General features: G+C 45.2%; 1 protein-coding gene across 7 annotated transcripts in view; it reads right to left on the bottom strand.

Moving 5' to 3' along the window:
- Positions 1 to 2,247: 2,247 nt before the first annotated feature.
- EML4 (EMAP like 4) overlaps positions 2,248 to 23,645 on the bottom strand; it is a 259,771-nt gene continuing 238,373 nt past the window's right edge. For all 7 annotated transcript variants that reach the window (XM_068232996.1, XM_068232999.1, XM_068232995.1 and 4 more), the window contains 9 exons: positions 21,858 to 21,983; positions 21,582 to 21,713; positions 19,157 to 19,224; positions 16,208 to 16,296; positions 12,584 to 12,681; positions 11,088 to 11,175; positions 7,679 to 7,777; positions 4,704 to 4,834; positions 2,248 to 3,055 (listed from right to left, as the gene is read on the bottom strand). In XM_068232996.1, the coding sequence (XP_068089097.1) occupies positions 2,588 to 3,055; positions 4,704 to 4,834; positions 7,679 to 7,777; positions 11,088 to 11,175; positions 12,584 to 12,681; positions 16,208 to 16,296; positions 19,157 to 19,224; positions 21,582 to 21,713; positions 21,858 to 21,983 (1,299 nt within the window). In that variant the 3' untranslated portion in view covers positions 2,248 to 2,587. The remainder of the gene's footprint in view (positions 3,056 to 4,703; positions 4,835 to 7,678; positions 7,778 to 11,087; positions 11,176 to 12,583; positions 12,682 to 16,207; positions 16,297 to 19,156; positions 19,225 to 21,581; positions 21,714 to 21,857; positions 21,984 to 23,645) is intronic.

The raw sequence follows: 23,645 nt of genomic DNA, 5'->3' as shown, positions 1-23,645 counted from the left end.
TATTGAACAGTTTCAAACTAAGTGGCACAATTCTAGTGAGTGTGGGGGCAGCTCCTCCCCCTTTTGCAGAGTAGCACAGTGGAGCAGTTTGACATTTAACCGGTTCTGCTTCCGGTCTCCTCTGATCTTCCTGACAGCCACACCCTCGATGCTGCATACCTGTGGCTCTGAATGCATGTCACGTGATCGATAGGAGGTGTGCAGCATAAAGTGTGCGACTTCCAAGAACAGAAGAGACACAAAGCACTGCTGGAACCGGTAAATATTACACTACTCTGCTTTTGGGGGGGGGGGGGGTGTTATCAGCCACATGGGGCTTTAGATCCCAGTAACCGGGCTCATACAGACAATGTTTCAATCGGAAACGCTATCGGCTTGCTCCCCTAGGTAGAAACTGCTTTACTGCTTACAGTGATGCACATTTGAGGGCTCTCAAGGGCCACATAAAATGTCAAGGAGGGCCACATTCAGGCCATAGGCCTGGTGTTTGACATCTGTGGTCTAGACACTCGGCTATGTAGAACCTGCAAGTTTAACACCACTATAATAAACTGAGCTACCAGGAGTCTAAAATTTGTATAATTATGTAATATTTTGAGTATTTATAAGCCAAACGGAAAGACAAGGTTGATATTCGTACAGTTAATATTATAAATATTTCTGCCTGGACTATGACTAACCCTTTACCAGCCACTTTATTTAGAGGCTTGCAAGTGCTTCAGGCCAATCTATTTTAGGACATTTCTGTATATATTTGTTAAATTTCCCTGCTTCTAACTAGTACTGCTGCAATGTGTAGGTATAGCCACTTTTCACTAGGGGCAGTGTGAGACAATAAAAGAGGACTTCTGCTTTCAATTTCTATGTTTTCTGCTAGTAGAGAGAGATCAAAGAATTCCGAGAATTTACAGCACAACAAATTCTGCCGACTGAGTTCAAGAGCATAACTATTGAAGCGGTTAAAGGGGTTAAATGACACCTAACCAACTTTTGATATATCTCTGGGGGACTTGGATGGAAAGATATCTGCTCCAGTGTTTTTAGTATTACTTCAATTATGAATAATTATAAAAATGCTGGAATTGCTGGAATTTTTTTTCCTTAATTTAACATTTGGCAGATGCACCAGGAAAAATTATAAGGTACGGGCCAGACAGGGCCTCAAGAGCCCAAGATTGATAAGAAACTGGTGGGTATCAAACTGCCAGCATGCACCTAAAAAGTCAAGAGACTGGTCCTCCTGAAGCCAAGATCTCAATGACCCCCACTGTAATCATACTTCAGGTTTACCATTTACATTTGCATGAATGTACAGCTTTCTAGAAAGCTAAAACTTTTTTTTAAAAAAAATTGGTCATATATGAGGACATAGACCTGTTTGTGAAGAGCCAATTGCTTCATGTGAAGAGGCCATTGCTTCATTTGAAATACTCTTCTCACCTGGCCTCAGCTCTACTAAGCTCTTCCAGAAACAAAGTGGCTTATTATGGTTAAAGCCAAACTCCAGACTTATTCAAAACTAACCCCATGGAGAAAAAACATCATGCTATAGATGGCCATTACTGATTGACAGGTCAGCTTCCTCTAACTGACAGAGTGTCCGTAAACTAGAGGAGACAGCCCTGAAGACACTGACTGACGCATTCCATACTCACAGCTGCACTGACAAAGAAACTAGGGTCGAGTCCTGAAGAAAGAAGTTCAGAACTGATGACCAGAGGGAGACTACCTGAAGGAGCACTGCATTACCTTTTGAACTTTGAAAAGTTTGCCAGGAGGAAGGCTTTAACGGTTACAAGATGCTAGGCTCATTTTGATGGTAAAACGACAGTGATAATTGGCTGAACTACTTCAACTCTGTTGAAGGGAGAAGGCTGAATGATCATGCCGAAAATGTTGAACATCTAACTGTCTACACACCCACCTCTTTGCCAACGTATTGCCACCTCTAGGATCCCCTAAACAAAACTTGGTCAGGACAATGCCAGATCAAATTCGATATGCTGCTATTAAAAGTTATTAGGTTAATAAAATAGTCCTTAAGACAGGTAGCAGCACCTAGGATAGGCTTCTTATGGCAAATGGTGTTTAGAGCTGTCGTAAGAAAATTGCATATGTGTTGACCAAAGTCACAGAGCACAGTATTCAAGATCTTAAAAAAATTCATCCACGAAGGGTCGTCCTTTGGCCTCAACAATATGCATCCTAGGAAAAACCTTTTTATCACAAGTAAAACTTTTTACTGTATTTTATTCACTTCTTTAAATCCTTTATTGACCCAGTTTTACCCTACAAAATATATACAGCACACCACTTAGTGACATCATTTCCTGCAATCTATCAACTACACTTTTTTTCTTTTTTTTTTACATTTTTGTCCAACTTCCAGCTTTGGCTTTAATTTTTTCTGGAGCCCATGGCAGTGTTTCTTGGACGAAACCAAGCTATATATATCACATCAGTATGGCGTCAATATCCAGCCAACACAAAAACTGCTCTCCTGTTATTTTAACCCTCCTCCCATGACGAAAGCTCACACACCAGGTAAAGAAATGAGAGAAATATAGAACCGTTAGGATACTAGCTGTTAAGACACTGGTGACTCCTCTTCCTGGGGTTTCGTTACCGTAGGAGAACCTGCTGTATCCTCGATTATTTCACTAGGTGGCACTTGGCCATTTGTCTCCAAGGGTTCTTGGCTGCCCTCTTCGCTTTGCACTTCGTTGTGTTCCTCGGCGCCGTCTTGGATGTTGTTCTCCACAGGGTCTTCAACCGGTGTCGGTGAAGACTCCACAGGGGTGCTGTCCTCCTCGTTGACCGTGGGCGTCTCAGAGGTGGGGGAGCTTTCCTCCACAACCTTTTCACTGATCGTCGGCGTGCTGGCAGAGCTTATTTCAACTACATTGTCATTTTGGGAGATTGATACTTTTTCAATGAGTCTCCACTGGATGATGCTCATGTCCTTCCCTCCTGTTGAGATAAGATGGTTGTCGCTGTGTGTGAAGCTGACATTGGTGACGTGGCTGCTGTGAGCACTGTACTTGTGGCTTGGAGCCTGGGGAAAAGAAAATACAATCAGTATGAAATAATCTAAAGTGCTATGCAGGTCAAAGATGACCTCGAAGTCCAGGAGATAGAAGGGTGGAGTGGATGCCCAAAATACGTGGGTGTTAAAAGTTTAAAACCTAACGTGTGAATGAGAAGTAATCGCTTACCTCTCCAGAAGATAGACACCAACTGGAAAAATATTTATTCCAAAAATTGACAACATGTTGCTCAGGTCATGGCCCGCTTTCTCAAGTCAATACAAAAAATGCCTTAGCAGCATAAAGGAGTAGAGTGTGTGCACCTCCGATATGCTTCGTCCTAATCAGGTGGGCAGGCAGTTGAGTACAGTACATGTTTATGGCCTTACAAGCAGTGTGGATCATGGCACTGTGGTGGTGCACAACGGAAAAGGGTCCAGGGAAAATTGTGCGCCAGGTGAAAAGGGTAGTAGAAAAAAAAAAAAAAAAAAAAAAAAAAAAAAAAAAATCGGCAAAACTTCCTATATTCTACTAAAGCTTCACCTACCTCTATTGACTAATAAAGAGAACAAAAATATCCCCAATATGGATACAGGGAAGCATCCCATCCCAGCCAGGGCACTATCTGCATGGAGTTCGTATGTCTCCCCATGTCTTTGTGAGTTTCCTCTGGGCACTCCGGTATCGTCCCACATCCCAAAAACATACAGATAAGTTAATTGGCTTCCCAATAAACTGGCCCTAGACTACAATGGGTAAATAACTATGGTAAGTGTATTAGATTGCGAGCCCTTTTGAGGGACTGTACTCGGTTCAGTAGATGTTGGCAATATATAAAAACTAAATAACTGTGGGCCAGATTAATCAAAGCATTACCAGCAGTTTTTTTTCTTCTAAAACTGTTCTAACCAGCAGAGGAACTGTTCTGCATAATAATAATAAGAAACTTCTCAAATCCTACGTAATAGCGTCAGTTTAGTGTGGATTTCTAGAGCTGCACTACAGAAGTGCAAATCCATCCATAAACTGCTGCAGATTAAGAAGTTCTTCATAGCAGTTCTAAAGATAATGCAGCAGTGCAGGCTAGACATGATTTGTGAAGGGCTCCTCCCCCTCACTCAGAGCCTGCTGACAGATGTGTTGGTTACCTGAGCAACAGCAATTCCCCTCACACACTGCACTGCCTGAGAGACCTTCCTAACTCCTCCTATTCCTTACAGTTTAAGAAGGAATCTGCACCATTTAGTGATTTTTTTTAAGATGTCTGAGACAGTTCTGCACGGATTTCTAAAAACCTACTAATATTTTGTCTCAGACACTCTTGATAACTGTCCCCCAGTGAGTCTTACAAGTCATTCTAAACTTTTCCCTTATACCAATTTTTTTTCTGGAAGTGTTGACTGCAGGAAGGACTGAAGCAGGCCATAGATCTAATTATGCAGTATTGCCAGATGTTTATTAAATCACTGATACGGTTTTGCAGTGTTGTCAGGCGTTTATGTTATTTTGTCCACACGCCTCTTTCAGCAGCCAGTTTTTCGGTTCCTCGTTTGGGCGCCGTTGATTGAGATTTCCTCGTCCGACGCAGATCACGTAGCACAATTAAGCCTCCTGCTAATTATAACCAGCAGGAATTTGGACATGAGGAATGGCGGCGGATCACGCGAGCGGCCTTACCTTTGGTTTGGAGCACGGATACTGAAATAGATGGACCTTGCAGAAGTCGTCAGCCAAGGCGATAACCTTTCGGTTGTGTGATCGTACTAATGCGTTAATATCTGTGCCATCCGATCCCTCCGGCCACACTCCTGAAAGGTCAGGGGAAATAACTTGTGTCAGACTGCAAGACTTCATAAACTGCTAGTGAAACAATGCAACCCCCAAATAATTAAAGCGGACCTGAACTCTGAATGTCCTCTCTGCTCTAAAAGAAACGCAACAGCATAATAACCTTTACAGAAAAACATTTTGTTACACCTGATACAATACCTGCAATAAATCTGCAGTGGGTCTACTTCCTGCTTTCAAGGAAGCAGACATAGGGTTAACATCCTGTGTTTATAAATTAGCTCTTCACCGTGGCAGTCAGCCGGCATGGCTGAGGGATCAAATTACAACTTGTGATTAGGCACAGAGGAGTGGGAATTAGACAGGCTAAACTCTCTACATACACACAGGGTGCATTTCTCGCTCTGTTTTCCTTCTGTCCTGTGCAAGAGTTCAGCTCCACTTTTCTAACTTCAAGGTGGAGTATCAGCAGAAGAGGTGACTCCATTTAGCATAATGGCAAGGCCTGGAATAATAAACAGACCCTCGGGCTAAACCTTGTATCTCAACATATAAACAGTTCCCCGCATCTGATGCTCAGAATCTCACATTTTTGTAAATATTGTATTATACCTTTAAGTAGTCAGTGCACAGCTTGTAGATCGGTGTAAAACTGCTGCCCCATCAAAATAACACACAGCCATCATTGTGTATACTGCTGGCAACAACCCATAAGTTAAGAATGTCAAAATTGTGCCCAAAGTGTCAATATCATGTGTAGTCAGGTGCAGTGTGTAATGCACTGGGCAGTATATAGCTGGCAGTGGGTAATGCACTGGGCAGTATATAGCTGGCAGTGGGTAATGCATTAGGCAGTATATAGTTGGCAGTGTGTAATGCACTGGGCAGTATATAGCTGGCAGTGGGTAATGCACTGGGCAGTATATAGCTGGCAGTGGGTAATGCATTAGGCAGTATATAGTTGGCAGTGTGTAATGCACTGGGCAGTATATAGCTGGCAGTGGGTAATGCACTGGGCAGTATATAGCTGGCAGTGGGTAATGTACTGGGCAGTATATAGCTGGCAGTAGGTAATGCGCTGGGCAGTATATAGCTGGCAGTAGGTAATGCGCTGGGCAGTATATAGCTGGTAGTGGGTAATGCACTGGGCAGTATATAGCTGGCAGTGGGTAATGCACTGGGCAGTATATAGCTGGCAGTGGGTAATGCATTAGGCAGTATATAGTAGGCAGTGTGTAATGCACTGGGCAGTATATAGCTGGCAGTGGGAAATGCATTAGGCAGTATATAGCTGGCAGTGGGAAATGCACTGGGCAGTATATAGCTGGCAGTGGGTAATGTACTGGGCAGTATATAGCTGGCAGTAGGTAATGCGCTGGGCAGTATATAGCTGGCAGTAGGTAATGCGCTGGGCAGTATATAGCTGGCAGTGGGTAATGCACTGGGCAGTATATAGCTGGCAGTGGGTAATGCATTAGGCAGTATATAGTAGGCAGTGTGTAATGCACTGGGCAGTATATAGCTGGCAGTGGGAAATGCATTAGGCAGTATATAGCTGGCAGTGGGAAATGCACTGGGCAGTATATAGCTGGCAGTGTGTAATGTACTGGGCAGTAAATAGCTGGCAGTGGGAAATGCATTGGGCAGTATATAGCTGGCAGTGGGTAATGCTCTGGGCAGTATATAGCTGGCAGTGGATAATGCACTGGGCAGTATATAGCTGGCAGTGGGTAATGCACTGGGCAGTATATAGCTGGCAGTGGGAAATGCATTAGGCCGTATATAGCTGGCAGTGGGAAATGCACTGGGCAGTATATAGCTGGCAGTGTGTAATGCACTGGGCAGTATATAGCTGGCAGTGGGAAATGCATTAGGCAGTATATAGCTGGCAGTGGGAAATGCACTGGGCAGTATATAGCTGGCAGTGTGTAATGTACTGGGCAGTAAATAGCTGGCAGTGGGAAATGCATTGGGCAGTATATAGCTGGCAGTGGGTAATGCACTGGGTAGTATATAGCTGGCAGTGGATAATGCACTGGGCAGTATATAGCTGGCAGTGGGTAATGCACTGGGCAGTATATAGCTGGCAGTGTGTAATGTACTGGGCAGTATATAGCTGGCAGTGGGAAATGCATTAGGCCGTATATAGCTGGCAGTGGGAAATGCACTGGGCAGTATATAGCTGGCAGTGGGAAATGCACTGGGCAGTATATAGCTGGCAGTGGGAAATGCAGTGGGCAGTATATAGCTGGCAGTGTGTAATGTACTGGGCAGTATATAGCTGGCAGTGGGAAATGCATTAGGCCGTATATAGCTGGCAGTGTGTAATGCACTGGGCAGTATATAGCTGGCAGTGGGAAATGCATTAGGCCGTATATAGCTGGCAGTGGGTAATGCACTGGGCAGTATATAGCTGGAAGTGGGTAATGCACTGGGCAGTATATAGCTGGCAGTGGGTAATGCACTGGGCAGTATATAGCTGGCAGTGGGTAATGCACTGGGCAGTATATAGCTGGCAGTGGGTAATGCACTGGGCAGTATATAGCTGGCAGTGGGTAATGCACTGGGCAGTATATAGCTGGCAGTTGCAATGGTGTGATCGATAGAAGACAAGTTCAGAGTGGTAAACTAGATAGATTATATCTGGAACATAGTGTTCAGTGTTAATCATTAACTGCATACCTTGCATAATGCATCTGTGGAAGGGCTGGGGACAACAAACTAAGATCCTTTGAAAACAAGGCCAGATGTGAACAGATCTATGTAGTCTTTACAATGCTTGTTCCGTTGTGTAAATACAGTTATAATCAGAGTATAGAGGGATGGGCAGGCATTGAAGAGAAATGCAATGTGTAAATACTGACCAAAGACCTGGAATCCCAGCACACAGGTGTACGTCGCCCAATCAATGTCCTTACAGTCTGAACGATTCCGAATATATTTACAACCACCTGGAATGTCCCCTGGTGACAAGCAAAGAGCAGTTAGAACATCCAACATGGAAGCAAAGAAAAAAGTCAACGCTGACATAGTATTGATCTAGAGTCGAGCTAAACTCAATGAGGGTCAATACTTCCATAAACTACTGTTAGAAAACCACATACAGGACTCTTGCAAGAGGTAAACTCCTCTGTGTAACGCAATTCCTGTATAAGTGCCAGTGAACGACGTAGTGTTTCTAATGTGAACAGGCCCTTAAAATGAACCTTAAAGGGAACCCAAGGTGAGAGGGATATGGAGACTGCCATATTTATTTCTTTGTAAGCAATACTAGTTGCCTGGCTGTCCTGCTAATCCTCTGCCTCTTATACTTTTAGCCATAGACCCTGAACAAGCATGCAGCAGATCAGGCGTTTCTGACATTATTATTTGTACTGCAGTCAAATAGATCAGCAGGGCTGCCAGGCAACTGGTATTGTTTTAAACAAACTTAATATGGCAGCTTCCAAAAGCGTCACAACTCCGGTTTCTTTTAACCACTTAACGACCAACGTCAGCCGATAGGCGGACGCAGGTCGCAGTGGTGTTTCCATGGAAACGGCTGCTCGTTCGAGGGTGTCTCCGTGAACAGCCTGCGAGCCTCCGATCGCGGCTCGCAGGCTAAATGTAAACACGCGGGGAAGAAATCCCCGCTGTTTACATCACACAGCGCTGTAAAGGAGATCGGCGATCACCGGCCTCTGATTGGCCAGGGCTCGCCAGCATCTGATAGGCTGAAGCCTATCAGTGGCGGCGCTGGACGGATCGCCGTCCTGTGCCGCCCATAAGAAGGGGAGGGAAGGAAGGGGAAGGAGGCGGAAAATCGCGGAGGGGTTTTTTGAGGAGCTTCTACCCCCCCGCTGATCGAAAATAGCCGGCGGCGATCAGACCCCCCAGCAGGACATCCCCCTAGTGGGGAAAAAGGGGGGGGGGGAGGGGGAGTCTGGTCGCCCTGGCTGCTTGCTGATCTGTGCTGTGGGCTGGAGAGCCCACGCTGCAAAGATCAGCGCAAACGAGCCCGGTCCTTAAGTAGTTAAAGGATACTGGAGCGGTGCTAAGTTGTAAAAACGAGCAGGGTAGGCATGTGTAGGAAGAAGTCCTTATGCCCACTGCTATCACCATTGTAGACAGTGTGCCAGCGCTCTACGCACGGCGTCATGACCAAGTAGTGTGCACAAGCAGAGTGATTCTGGGCACCGGCGCACAATCAAGGACACTCGTCCCACTACTCACCGACTTGGCTGACCAGGAAGTAGCTTCGATGGACCTTTAGGGGATATCGGAGGGGGACGGAGGAGAACAGGGGAGCAGCGGGCATGCGGCCTCCTTCCTACACATGCCTGCTCTCCCTGTTTTTACTATTTTTGACCCCTCAGGTATCCTTTTTTACGTTGAGTCTTACTTACCTCTGGCCTCTTTCGGCCCCCCATAGTCTTGCAGGTCCCTCGGTTTCTTTGCTAGCCTCTCCGTTGTGCCCCTCTGAAATCTCCCAAACTGGACCAGTGACATGTCATGCATGCGCAGTCGACCACGTTTCCAATCGGCAGGCTTTCAGTGGGGCACAGCAGCACAACAGAGAGGCCCAGGAGAAAACAGAAGGACCTACAAGGCGACGAGGGGCTGGCCAGGTAAGTAAAACTCCTTCTCCCCATTTAAGGTTGACTTTCAGATACAAGGCTGTCTCATGTTAGTCGCAGCAAGAGCTCATTCACACACTATGTGCATTTCCACAATCACAAAAAGTTGTACAATTCAGTGTTCTCATCAGAATTTTTTTCCAACCGGGTGGCATGAAAAAGTAGCCGGGTGGGGCACGATTGGGGAATGCAGGGGTGGGGCTTCTCTGTGCAAATCTGCTTACCGCATAGGAGGAGGATGAGGAGGTGTGCTGATGATAGCTGGGTGGTCACCAAAATTAGCCTGGTGGAGCACCCGGCTAAAAGAGCCTGGGGAGAACACAGCAATTTAAAATACATGTGTACACATACATATAATGTAAACCTTTGACCCAGAGTAGAATTAACTTCTTTTCCCTAAGTTGCTGTCAATTAAGACTATGTGGCTCAACCAAGGCAGCCAGCAGGGGCTGCCTATGCTGAGAAACTAGCATGTGTATGGCAACCCACAAAGTGTTGGCAAGAATCCAGGCTGGCAGATGGTGTCTGCCGAGTTCAGCCAGACCCCAATGTTCTCCTATTCGCCCCACTGGCTCTGTAGTGCACTGTGCCGTCCTCCATCCTCCCCTCTCTATAGCAACAAAACGCACCACTAGCCTGTAGTCTAGCAATGCGCCTGTATAAAACGAGACCACAAAAAATGTGTCCCCCCCCCCCAGGGAATAATCTTAATCCTTGTGGGTGACAGCAATTGTGCGCAACTATGCACCTCATGGGGGATTCTCCAGATTTCCTTTATTTGATGGCACAGCCCAACTACCATAATAGTGTGCAAACAAAAAAGGAAGGTTGACTGGCATCTTTATATAGAACCTTTTCCAGAAATGCTTTGTGAATAATGGAAATATTAAGAATCCCCCATGAGGAGATAGATCAGTCTAAAACCTGTCTGAGCCGTCAGATTTTTAAAACCTACTGTGACAGCAACACAGGAAGAAAAAAAAAAAAAGTCAACTTTCTGTCGCTGTTTACTCTGTATGTCCTATATGTATGCAAACACGTATTTTAAATTTTGCATTTTTTTTGTAATATTCCAGAGCCGTTTTTAGGGATAGACAACCCAGGCAGATGCCTGGAGTGACACCTGCAGGTGAGGGCACCACAGAACTATTCTTAGCACACTGTGTTTGATGGAATTCTTACACACAGCCACTAGATCAAGAAATGTATGAATGGTAATTCTAACTCATAAATGGTCACTGCTGGTTAGCATAGCAATGATTTGGCCGGTGCTATTAATGTGCTGATTAAGCAGTAATTGTTTTAGGTGTTTATTGATTTTTTTGCATTTCTAACTTCTGAAGACCCAGGCTGTACATACACAGTATGATGCCTTTATAAAGTGGCCACACGCCCATCATAATCATAGGTACGGTTGGTACGTATGTTCAATCAGTTTGGGTTGGTGAGGTGTATCTAGCCCGGTGATAATTTATGTATATTTTGTAGACTTCTTTTGAGAAACAACATTTCTGTATATGAATTTTTTTTTATGGTACCAGCAAAATAAATACATTTTAAGCTTTGCCGACAACTTGATGTGAAAAGATTGAATATAGAAAAAAAAAAAAAAAAAGATACAATTTTGCTTCAAAGATGAAAATCTTCCAGTACTTACAGTATAATATTTCATAATCTCCTGAGTTAGACATAATATATTTGTTGTCTGGGGACCAGTCAAGATGTGTAATATAACTGGAATGTCCCTGAAATAAAAGGAAAGCAATGCAAACTAGTATTGGTTTCAGTATACAAAGGGGTGTGTTTACAAAGCAGCAAGTGCTCACTCCCCATTACAAATTATGTGAACATAACACAAAGCAAACAGACTAGGACAGTGATCTGCAAACTCGGCCCTCCAGCAGTTACAGAACTACAAGTCCCACGAAGCATTGCGGTAGTCTGACAGCCACAGTCATGGTTCATAACGCCAAATGCATTGCGGGACTTGTAGTTCCTAAAAGGGTACCCGAACTGACATGTGACAAGATGAGATAGACATGTGTATGTACAGTGCCCAGCACACAAATAACTAGGCTGTGCTGAAAGAGTTAAATATCAGGTATGTAAGTGGCTGACTCAGACAGGAAGTGACTACAGTGTGATCCTCACAAGAAATTCCCCTTTTTACCTCTTTCTTGCTCTCAGAAGCCATTTTCTGCTAGGAAAGTGTTTTATAGTTATAATTTCTTATCAGTGAGGGTCACACTGTAGTCACTTCCTGTCTGAGTCAGGACTGAGTCAGCCACTTACATACCTGATATTTAACTCTTTCAGGCAGAGAAAGAAAAAAGGAACAATGCCTAGTTATATGTGTGCTAGGCACTGTACATACACGTGTCTATCTCATCATGTCACGTCAGTTCGAGTGTCCTTTAACAGCTGGAGAGCCAAATTTGCAGATCACTGGACTAGCAGGCTTTTTTGCTGGTTAACAGATTACGGACCACCCCCCTCTGACCAGTTAAGGACCAGAGCCTTGTTTAAATGCGGCCGCTCTGTGATTACTGTGATTGGCTCACAGTGATCATCTGGTAAGGAGACATTGAAACTGTCTCCTTAGGCCCCGTTCCCACTACACATGCTGCTGTGTGCATTTCTGCCGCGTGTACAGCATGCGATCAGCAAGAACGTAAGAAGTGGGTAGAGAGCACTTCTGACGTTCAGACAATGTGTTCTGCGCAGCAGTGCCGTGCGCTATCACACTGCTGCAAGAATTTTTGGCAAAGTGCATCGCTGGGGATCAGTTCACTGTAATGAATGAGACCAGCAGTGCACGGCAACGCAGATGGCGTGTGATCGGGTGCTCTTGCAACCCAAATGCACAGCCATACGCGTTGCCGAACTGACTTCCTCCAGCAAGCAGGGATTGGCTCAGGACGGCGGTACGCCGCGGCCACAGAATGACATACAGCAGAGCTGAATTGGAAAGTGTTAAATCCCTTTTCCTTGGAGTAAAAAAGAATTATGATTTAGAGCAGCGGAGCTACCAATAGCTCACCTCTAGTTGGGACCTGGGGACCAAGTTTGCTACAGCCAGAGGTTTACTTGATCAGAGTTTACTATAACGAGATTCCACTGAATAAAGTAACATTTTATTAATATGATACTCACAGTGCACTTTCCATATCTGCTATATTTCCTTCCATTCTCTGACACGTTGTAGAGGTATATAAAATTGTCGTGAGAGCCCACCGCCAGTAACGTCCCATCTGTTGAAAGACATCAAGAAAAGAGTCACCTACACAATAGAATCAATGGGTTCTGCCTGGGAATAATAGCTCATCGTAAATCATCCCTGTAGTGTGCAGGACAAGTTTGTAGCAAGCTCAGATTCATGAAAGAATACACAGTGACCAAAAGAGAAAAATAGGTTCTCTTAAACACTTCAGTACCGGGCTATACAAGACAGTCCAGCATAGGTATCCCCAGTATAGGTAGCAAGGCATATGTTTCCTCAGTATAGCTAGCCAGAAATTACTCACCTCCCCTGGGTCCTGTGACGAGCAGCTCTTCCCGCCTCCGTTCTCCCACCATCCAGCTTCTAAATTCCAGGTCCCGGCTTGATGACATCATCAAGCCAAGACCCGACACCAGGAGCAGTGTGAAGCTGGATGCCGGGCAGAGCGAAGGGGGAATGATGATTGCCGGAGGCAGGTCAGGAGGGGCGAGTGGGTCCTCTTCTGCCACCGCCTGGTGATCACTACGATCAGTGGAGATCGTAGTGATCAGGGGCCAATCACGATGGCTCCTGATCAGTGAGGGGATATGTCAGCTGTCATATAACAGCTAAATCTCCCCATTCAGCTGCAGGCAGCAGGCCCAAGGCACGTTACAGTTACATGCATTCAGCAGCACAGGACGTAACAAAGGCCTTTGGTCCCAAAGGGGTCACGTTATTCACAATCCAAAGCAGAGGAATACTTTCAATTTAGTTAACAATCTCTTTTTTTGTAGTATACAAAAAAAAAACCTGCCAATCTTCTGTAGGGTACCAAAGCTTACAGATCCCCTGTAAAAATGCCCACTGATAATACAATCTTTTTTTTTCAGAAACTTCCCATTTAATATAATGGACTACCTAAAATATTCATTTCAAAGTATATTCACCCAGTTATGCTTTCTACTACATGGATTTGGCAAAAAATAAATGCATCATTAATGGGCAGCTTAAAGTGGACCTGAACTCTTGCGAAGGACAGAAGGAAAACAGAGAACTGTACCCTGTGTGTTTTTAGAGAGAAGAGCTGCCTAATTCCCCTCATCTGGAAGTAATCATAAGTGTAACTTAATCTCTCAGCTGTGTCATCTTAGGAATTCGGCAGATTCGGTAGGCGCAGCTAATATGTAAACACGGGATGTTAAGCCTTTCTCTGCTTCCATGAAAGCAGGAAGTATGCACACTGCAGATTTATGGCAGGTGGTCTGTAAGCTGTAACAAAGATTTTTTTTAAGCGTTATTATGCTGTTGCTTATGTTTTGGAGCAGAGAGGAAGTTCTGAGTTCAGGTCCACTTTGACAGACCAAACCTTACTAACTGCCTGTGGGGTATCAAACCTTTATTAATAGTCTACAGGGAACCAAACCTTAGCAATTCCCTGTATTGTAGCCAAACCATACTAATTGTCTGAAGGGTATTTAGTCAGAGTACTGCAGAGACCCAAAGCTTTATGGATAGTCTGTAGAAAAACAAACCTTACCCGTGGCCCCATCTTCCGGTTGGCTTGGTCGGGAAGCATTGCTTCTTTCTAGCCGGGCTGCACGCGTTCCACAGCACGCAACCTGCAGCCAAGATCGCTCTGCGCATGTAGATGGCACGCTATGGTACACCTGTGGTACAGGTAGCATGCTGTGGTATGCATGCCGGCAGCAGTTGCGTGCTGTAGTACGCGTGCGACCAGGCCAGAAAAACGCAGTGCTTCCCGACGAAAAGACGGAGGCCACTGGGCAATTCCAGGTACAGGAGGGGGAAGAAAGGAGAACGGGAAAGAATCAGTGAGCATCAGGACAGCTTGCAGTGCACACCAGCTCCCCCCGTTGCTCATCTTTTTTTGAGCTCTGGTATCTGTTAAAGGGGTTCTGTGGAATGTAAAAAAAACCAAACAAACTGACACTTACCCGGGACTTCTATCGGCCCCCTGTAGCGGTCATGTCCCGCGCCGTCGTCCTATGATCCTCCGTTCCCCGCCGCCGGCACCGGTGAATTATTAGTCTAATGCATAGTGTGCACTCCCGCTCACGTCTCCGGGAATTTACTGCACAGATGCAGTACGAGGTTTTTTTTTGTACTGTAAGCTCCCGGAGATGTGAGCAGGAGCGTGCATTCACCCGGCTGCACAGTCGCGCTACAGGGCAAATTATACCGAGACTGGCGGCAGGGAACGGATGATCGTAGGACGACGGCGCGGGACAGGACAGCTGCAGGGGGCCGAGAGAAGCCCCAGGTAAGTTTCAGTTTTTTTTTTACATTTCAAAGAACTCCTTTAAGGACCAGAGACCGCTGGTACCAGAAAACTGCGCTTCCAGATGAATCGGCGCACATACCTGCCACTCTTACCGATCTATCAATGTAAGCCAATGTGATTGGCTTACAGTGATCACGTGGTCAGGAGCCAATGAAAGCGGCTCCTGACCTTCTCACAAAGCTCTATCATCTTATAGACGGCAGAGCGAGTGAATTGCGGCAGGTGCACAGCGGCGAGATCGACGCTAACAGCGGAAGCGTGCGGTGGGTAAGCAGAAATCTACATCCTGTCAGAGCCACGCAGCCACCTGCAGGATGTAGATTTCTACCAACGCGGTCCGGAACCGGTTAACTGCCACCCGCTGTGAAGCATTGCGACCGCTACTATGTTAACATTAGTAGTAACTACAATGTTAATTAACACTGTAGCGGTAATATCTAGTGAAGTATCACGGTCGCGATACTTCACAGTGGGTGACAGTTAAAGGATCTTACGTTGCTGCTTAAAGAGAACCAGAGATGAAGCACTCTCGTATTTTACCATATATATCAGTGGGAACATTAGGGAAAACACCTACTCTGCTGTCTGTTTCATTCTGCACTGCACAGCTGGTTTCTTATCAGCCCTGATAAAATCCACGACGGAGCATTCAGTCTGGCTTTGCTATAATGACTCAGCTATGATTCCTGAGCAGAGCCAGAAAGGGGCAGGCTTGGGCTTGAAAAGACATGAGAGAACACAGACTGAGCTATAAATATTCCTGAGCAAAGCCAGACTGAATGCTCAGTCGGCGATTTTATCAGGGCTGATTAGAAGCAAGCTGTGCAGAATGAAACAGAGTGCAGGTAGGTGTTTTCTCTAATGTTCCCACTGATATATATGGTAAAATACATGAGGGTGCTTCGTCTCTGGTTCTCTTTAATCCGTGTGCGTAACTAAGTAAGACACGCTACGCAGCATGATCGCGTGTAGCCTGCATAGTGGCCACACGTAGTGAATAAAGCCTGATGTCTGCTAAAAGCCCCCAAAAGGTCCCATTCCTTATTTACACTATCCAAATCTAACACATTTCCTTCCGGACTTGGACAGTAGAGGTCCTCTGAGCAGCACAGCTAAAGCTGCATTGCCCACTCCTGACTTGGTGAAATAGCGGGCATACTTCCCCTATGGAAATGTTCTGGGCACTGAGCTGAAATGTAGCCGGTGACCTGGACACAATGTTACAATCAGTGGTCATTAATTATCAGAGGGCACTAGGAGGAAAGTCACTCACCAACAGAGTATCGCATCACCGAGAGCTGCTCATTCCCATCTGTGTGTATGGAAACCAGATCCCGGGTCTCTGCATCCAGAACAAACCACCTGCAGCACAAGGGGAAGAGGCTGAGAACGTGTGCAACAGAAAATCCAGCCACATACAGGTTCCCTATGGATACAGAAAATGGATTTATGGGGGCAAGCAGAGCACAGGGGGAACTTAGGGGGATCTGTATAGCAACAGAGGCTGGGATGTACATGCAGACCCAGCCTCTGTATGCGGATAGCATTGTCAGAACCCCACCTCGGGTTCTCTTTAAAGGGGAACTGAAGAGAGAGGTATATGGAGGCTGCCATGTTTATTTCCTTTTAAGCAATACCAGTTGCCTGGCAGCCCTGCTGATCCTCTGCCTCTAATACTATTAGCCATAGCCCCTGAACAAGCATGCAGCAGATCAGGTGTTTCAGACTTTAAAGTCAGATCTGACAAGACTAGCTGCATGCTTGTTTCTGGTGTTATTCAGGTACTACTGCAGAGAAATAGACCAGCAGGACAGCCAGGCAACTGGTATTGATTAAAAGGAAATAAATATGGCAGCCTCCGTATACCTCTTACTTCAGTTCCCCTTTAAAGAGGAACTCCGGTGAAAATACCATAATGAACAAAAATGTTTCATTTTTACAATAATAAATGATTTAGTCAGTGTTTGCCCATTGTAAAAGCTTTCCTCTCCCTGATTTACATTCTGACATTTATCACATGGTGACATTTTTACTGCTGGCAGGTGATGTCAGTGGAAGGAGATGGGGCTTGCTTTTTTTTTGGGCAGATTGAAACAGCTGTTATTTCCCACAATGCAACGAGGTTCCCACAGTGTGATGTCAGCACCATGGTCCTGACATCACACTGTGGGCGGGGTTTTAGAAAAGGAATAGATTTCTCATGGGAAAGGGATGGGGTATAAAGCTACTGATTGGGATGAAGTTCAATCCTTGGTTACGGTTTCTCTTTAAGCCCCAGCCCTACACAGAACTAGGCTTTGTTCCATATTCTTCTCTCAGTAAAGGTTAATGCATGGTCATGAGGGCAGGCGGAGGTGTGGCTACAGCTTTACATACAGCAGAGATTCTGGACACTCCTTCTGTAGAAGCAGAATCTCTGTCGTTTATGGGCATCATGATTTTCAATTGCTTCGATTATTATATGGAGGCTGCCATATTTCCTTTTTAACCTCCTCAGCGGTATGGACGAATATATCCGTCCATCACCGCCGGAGGTCGCTGCTCAGGCCCTGCTGGGCCGATTTTTACAAAATAAAAAGCAGCACACGCAGCCGGCACTTTGCCAGCCGCATGTGCTGCCTGATCGCCGCCGCTCTGCGGCGATCCGCCGCGAGCAGCGGCGAAAGAGGGTCCCCCCCCAGCCGCCCGAGCCCTGCGCAGCCGGAACAAAAGTTCCGGCCAGCGCTAAGGGCTGGATCGGAGGCGGCTGACGTCAGGACGTCGGCTGACGTCCATGACGTCACTCCGCTCGTCGGTATGGCGACGATGTAAGCAAAACAAGGAAGGCCGCTCATTGCGGCCTTCCTTGTTTATTCTGGGCGCCGGAGGCGATCGGAAGAACGCCTCCGGAGCGCCCTCTAATGGGCTTTCATGCAGCCAACTTTCAGTTGGCTGCATGAAACAGTTGTTTATTTAAAAAAAAACCTCCTGCAGCCTTCCTGGCGATCTTAATAGAACGCCAGGGAGGATAAGCAATACCAGTTGCCTGGCTATCCTGCTGATCCTCTGCCTCTAAAGCCCCATCTACACGTTACAATTCCACGTGTGATCGATCAAATTCGATCAATTAAATCAGACATGTCCGATCGGGACTCGATCGATAGTGTGGTCAATTTTGAATTGATAACTAACCAAAATCGATCACACTATCAATTGAGTCCCGATCGGACATGTCCGAATTCAGTTGGATTGATTAAATCAATCGATTGCACGTGGAACAAGCATGCAGCAGATCAGGCATTTCTAACATTAATGTTAGATCTGACGAGATTAGCTGCATGCTTGTTTCAGGTGTGTGATTCAGACTCTACTGATGAAAAAAAGATCAGGGGGACAGCCAGGCAACTGGTATTCTTAAAAGTAAATATGGCAGCCTCCATATTCTTCTCATTTCAGTAGTCCTTTAAAGAACAAGCGACACCCATGCTAACCTAGAAATAAAAAACACATATATAAGTAGATAAATACTACTTCTACTTACATAACAGATGTATTGTGCTATCCACGTAATGATTCCTGTGAATTTTATAAAGGAAAAGCAGAAAATCCTATTCTAGGCAGTGGCCACCTTGCCAAGCTAATGCTGACATCATATCCTCCCTGACTCTTGTTTCCCCCCTCCCTTCTCTTGCTCATTGTGTATTCATTAGCTGCCCTCCTCCCAGAGTCTTCAGACACTACCACTGAGGTGTATACTAGGAACTACACTGTCTTTTTTGTTTACACATCCAATCAGTGAGTCACCTCAGCCTTGCTTGTAAACACAAGTAATCAGAAGGTGTTTCTGTTAAGAAGCAAGGCAGGGAAATAAATGGAAGAGGAGGAATATATTATAGATAAAAATAACTCCCAGCATTCAACTCTTTGGCACTGTTTGGCACTAGGACCAGTGCTCCTAAAGTATGTGATAACTCCAAACCATAACAGCAGAAAAAGTTTTGCAAGTTTTGAATACAGGATTAGCATCTTTATCACTTAATACACTCAGACCAGTTGCTGTTGAAATTTCATTTTTATGGTGACAATACCGCTTTAAAAACATGATCCAACCAAGACAGATTACCCCATTACCGGCTCCATGAAATCCTACAGCCTGGACATGCACCGCTCACAGGAAAGCCACCAGGCTATGGGCTGTCACAGCACAGATCATCTGAGGCACAGCAATGACAACACAAATTACCTTCCAGAATGTGTTCCAATTGCCACTACGGTCCCGCTAGGATGGAAGTCAGCACAGTGTCCCGGCTCCTGCACAGAACAGAGAAACATCACAGGTTATATTATGTGTAAAGATCGCTCCACACTTCTCTCGTTCCAGATCGGATCCGTGTCAAACGGATCAGTTTTTCTAAAAAACGGATCAGTTTGACATGGATCTGATCTGGATGGTAGGGCATGTTCCGATATTTACACGCCGCTCTGCTCACCTTTCACCACCACCAACGCTCGGTCCCTTCCACAGCCTGGAGGACAACAGAAGCGTGGCTCTCTATAGGCTGTAACAGGCAAATTCTGCCTAGCAACAGGCAGAATTATTATTGGCTCAACATGAACCAATGAGAATTCTCTCTGTAGCTGAGGATTCTCATCTGTCTATTGCAGCCCAATGGAGAATCCCAATGGCTCCTGTCGTCCGCTGGGCTCTTCAGAGTGGACCGAGCGGCGGTGATGGACAGCAGGACGCAGGAGTATGACATCACAACGGCGACGGGATGCAGCGAGAAGCCTAGTGAGAGCAGACAGTATACCTTCTCATTGGCTTGCACTAGACACGTTTTCCCGTCCAGTTCAGGAAAAAAAAAAAAAAAAAAGTGTCAAATCCGCGACGTTTTCTTTACGTGCAACACTGATCCGTATGAGATCCATGTCTCTGCACAAGTGGGTCCTATTTTTAACATAGGATCCGCTTCCTGCGTTTCTGCAGAGCTTTAAAACCGTATCCAACTGATACCTTTTTAAAACAAGTGTGAACCGACCCTAAGACATTCAGGAGACCGGCATTGGATAAAGAGGGGGTTGCACTACAAGCTCCAGATGTAACTTTTAATCCAGCCTCTTCCTCTCCTTCCATCAACCAAGCACTTGTAGGGGTTTGCCATAGTGGTGAATAGCATTTTTTATTATTTATTAAGCCCCAATATATTACGCAGCGCTGGACAATATAAAGGGATACATACAATGTTTACAAGGGGTGTCAGACAGAGAAGTAGCACACGGTTATACAACATACAACATGGCACAAGGTTCTAAACGCAAACAGGATACAAGATACAAGAGCATGCAATTTTACAACAATTCATGTCCAAGTTATTCCATGGGAAAGGTGTCTTTGGTGGGGTCACACTAAGGGCGGGGGAGACCCTGCCAAAAGGCTTACAATCTAAATGGGAGGGACACCGGTAGGGCTGTGGAAACAGTGCTCGGCTAAGAGCTAAGGAGAGTTAAAGAGGTCTGTACTTGAAGGTGTTGAGGAAAGGGGTGAGTCTGAGTGCGGTGGGAGGGAGTTTCATAGGATGGGGGTGCGGCTCTTGAGAAGTCCTGTAGGCGTGCACGAGAGTGAGAAAGCGAGAGTGAGAAATTTAACTCATCTATATGTAACATTGTGGTCTTTCACCTGGAACAAGTTTGCAGCTAAGAGTGTCAGATAACCTCAGAACTGTATATTTGCTCCTTGCAAATGTGAGATTTAGAAGTATTGCAGCTCTCTGGTGACAGGTGTACTTAAACCCTTTAGCAGCCAATTTATTTAGAGGCTATCAAATGCCCCATGACAATTTTAGCACTTTTTTATTGCTTATTTGTTACATTTCCTTGCTTATAATTAGTACTGCTGTAATGTGTATTTACGACCACTTGTCACTAGGGGCAGTGTGAGACAACAACAGAGGTGTTCTGCTTTCAGTCTCTAGATCCTCTGCTAGTAGAGACATCAACGCATTCCAAGAGTTTACAGCAGGAGGAGTTCAGCCAGCTGAAGTAAAAAGCAGTGCCCTTAATTTGAGATGGCCAACACTGGATCGAAGCTACACAGGAGGATGGGGCGAGCACCATTAGGGTCCAGAGGCTTCCCCCGTTCCCAGGTAAGTATCCCAAAGGTGCAATCTTTCCTTAAAGATCCTCTTTAAATTCAGACCTAGACAAGCACAGTTTGCATGAACAGAAAAGGCAGCTATCTGCAATCTGCCAATGGATAACAATAAAGGAAAAGGTGTTTAAAATGGATTGATTTAAAGGGAACCTAAACTGAGAAGGGATATGGATGTTTCCTTTTAAACAATACCAGTTGCCTGGCAGTCCTGCTGATCTCTTTGTCTGCAGTAGAGGCTGAATCACACAGCTGAAACAAGCATGCAGCTAATCCAGTCTGACTTCAGTCAGAGCACCTGATCTGTATGCTTGTTGAGGGGCTGTGGCTGAAAGTATTAGAGACACAGGATCAGTAGGAAAGTCAGGCAACTGGTATTATTTTAAAAGGAAAAATCCATATAATTCTCCTTTAACAGCTACAACTTATGGGATTGACTTCACTATGAAATCCTCCTTTATTTTGTATCTGTAGTGAAATGTGAGGGAAACAAGGTTTCATCAGCAGGAGACACACATACCTCCAGCAGTCTGGTCCATTCCAGCGTGTGGTCTACAGAGTTCCACAAACAGACCTGCTTGTCCTGAGCGCATGTTAATAGCAGGTCCTTGAAGGGGTGGGTGGCCAGACCCCACAGCTCATCTGTATGGCCCTGCCACAAACACAAACAGAGAGAAAGCTGTTTTATTGCATAGAAATATTGGGTTATAAAGGCAATTGGTCAACATCTCATTGTAGATAATGGTAACAATAATAATGGAAGGTAGATGAAAAGAAAGCAATCTGCCATCGTTACCTGAACTTCCACCTGGAAACCGTCATTGAAAGTGCCACGTAAAACGAAATTCCGCGATGTGCCAACTAGAAACTGGTCAGCTTTGCCCTCTGCCACGGCTCTGATGGTGCCATACTGATCCGGGACCTGGAAGAGATGCCAAGTATAACCTTTATATACAATACCTCCAGAGATAAAAATAATGATGCCTTTGCCCATCTCCGTATCAACACTGCTTGTCTTAAAGGGGAACTTCAGCCTAAACAAACAAACTTCCATTAAGTTACATTAGTTATGTTAATTAAAATAGATAGGTAATATCATCTCTTACCCACCCTGTTTTAAAAGAACAGGCAAATGTTTGATTTCATGAGGGCAGCCATCTTTTTGGTTCAGGTTGAAAGGAGGTGACAGGGAGCATGAGACAATTCCAACTGTCCTGTGTGCTGATCACCCCTCCCAGTTGCCAGGCAACGTGAACAACATAGGAAATCTCATCATGCTTTGCACTGCATCAGGGGGAAAAAAAAGCCTGGGCAGCTTTCTTTAATGGGAGGAGCTTAGCTAAAAATGCAGCTAAAAATGATGCTTTGGTAAGAAAAACAAAGTTCTGATGCTGTGAAACTGTTAAAGCAACACGAAGCCTTTTCAGTTCTGCTGAGTAGATTTTTAGTCCGGAGGTTCACTTTAACTGAGGCTTGTGTCTGCATTGTGTACAAGTAAAGAGAACCAATAAAAATTTGTCAAACCTCTTTTTTTTTTATCGAAATAGCTGCCTTGATGGACTAAAATGGTTGCTGAAGACTACTGACAACAGAGTCGTGGCAACTGCTGATACAGAAAAATAAAGTATATTCAATTGGAACTGATCTCGTTTAGCCCTCAAAACACACCTCTTCAAGAGAAGGACACCGGAGGCACTGGGAGGCCTTAGAGGAAGTACAGGGGCCAGAGATGGCAGTGTTTCCACTTAAAGGGAACCTTAACTGAGAGGTTTCTTTTTAAACAATACCAGCTGCCTGGCAGTCCTGCTGATCTCTTTGGCTGCAATAGTGGCTGAATCACACACCTGAAACAAGCATGCAGCTAATCCAGCCTGACTTCTGTCAGAGCACCTGATCTGCATGCTTGTTCAGGGGCTGTGGCTAAAAGTATTAGAGATACAGGATCAACAGGAGAGCCAGGCAACTGGTATTATTTTAAAAAGAAAAATCCATTTCTTTCTCAGCTTAGAAAAACAAAAGTTTGCTTTCCTAAAACAGAAAGAATTTGCGATAATTCAGGTTGGAGTGAGCTCGAGATGTCTCCCAGGCACCACTGCTGAATATATGCAAATTAACCATTGTACCCTTAGAAGCTAAACACACCTCCAGAACCGCTGGAATGCAATGATGTGTCAGCTTGTTAATTTGTACAGAGCCATAATAATCCAACATGCATACAGACTGTTTCGGATTGTTTGATCCTCATCAGTGCATGGCATGGATTAATTTGGCTCTATGCAGTAGGGCTTGTAACACCGAGAGGTACAGACTAACCAGCAAGCTCATGGTGACCCAGAACTCATTGGAGTGTGTAAGGGGCTACAATGGTCCTAAAAGCCCCCTTGCTAAGATGTTAAGAAAAACAAAAAGTTTGCTTTCTTAAAACAAAGAATTTGCGATAATTCAGGTTGGAGTGAGCTTGAGATGTCTCCCAGTGCAACACTGCTAGGTTCCCTTTAATAAGGGATTCGGGTTAAGGACAAACATGCAGTCCCTGTCTCGTTTGTTACCCGGGGACTACCTCTAGTGAAAGCCCACTTACATT

The sequence above is a fragment of the Hyperolius riggenbachi genome, chromosome 4, assembly GCF_040937935.1.
Source record: "Hyperolius riggenbachi isolate aHypRig1 chromosome 4, aHypRig1.pri, whole genome shotgun sequence".
Taxonomy (NCBI): domain Eukaryota; kingdom Metazoa; phylum Chordata; class Amphibia; order Anura; family Hyperoliidae; genus Hyperolius; species Hyperolius riggenbachi.
The sequence above is the reverse complement of the archived record's forward strand: the minus strand, read 5'-3'. Positions and strand labels throughout refer to the sequence as shown.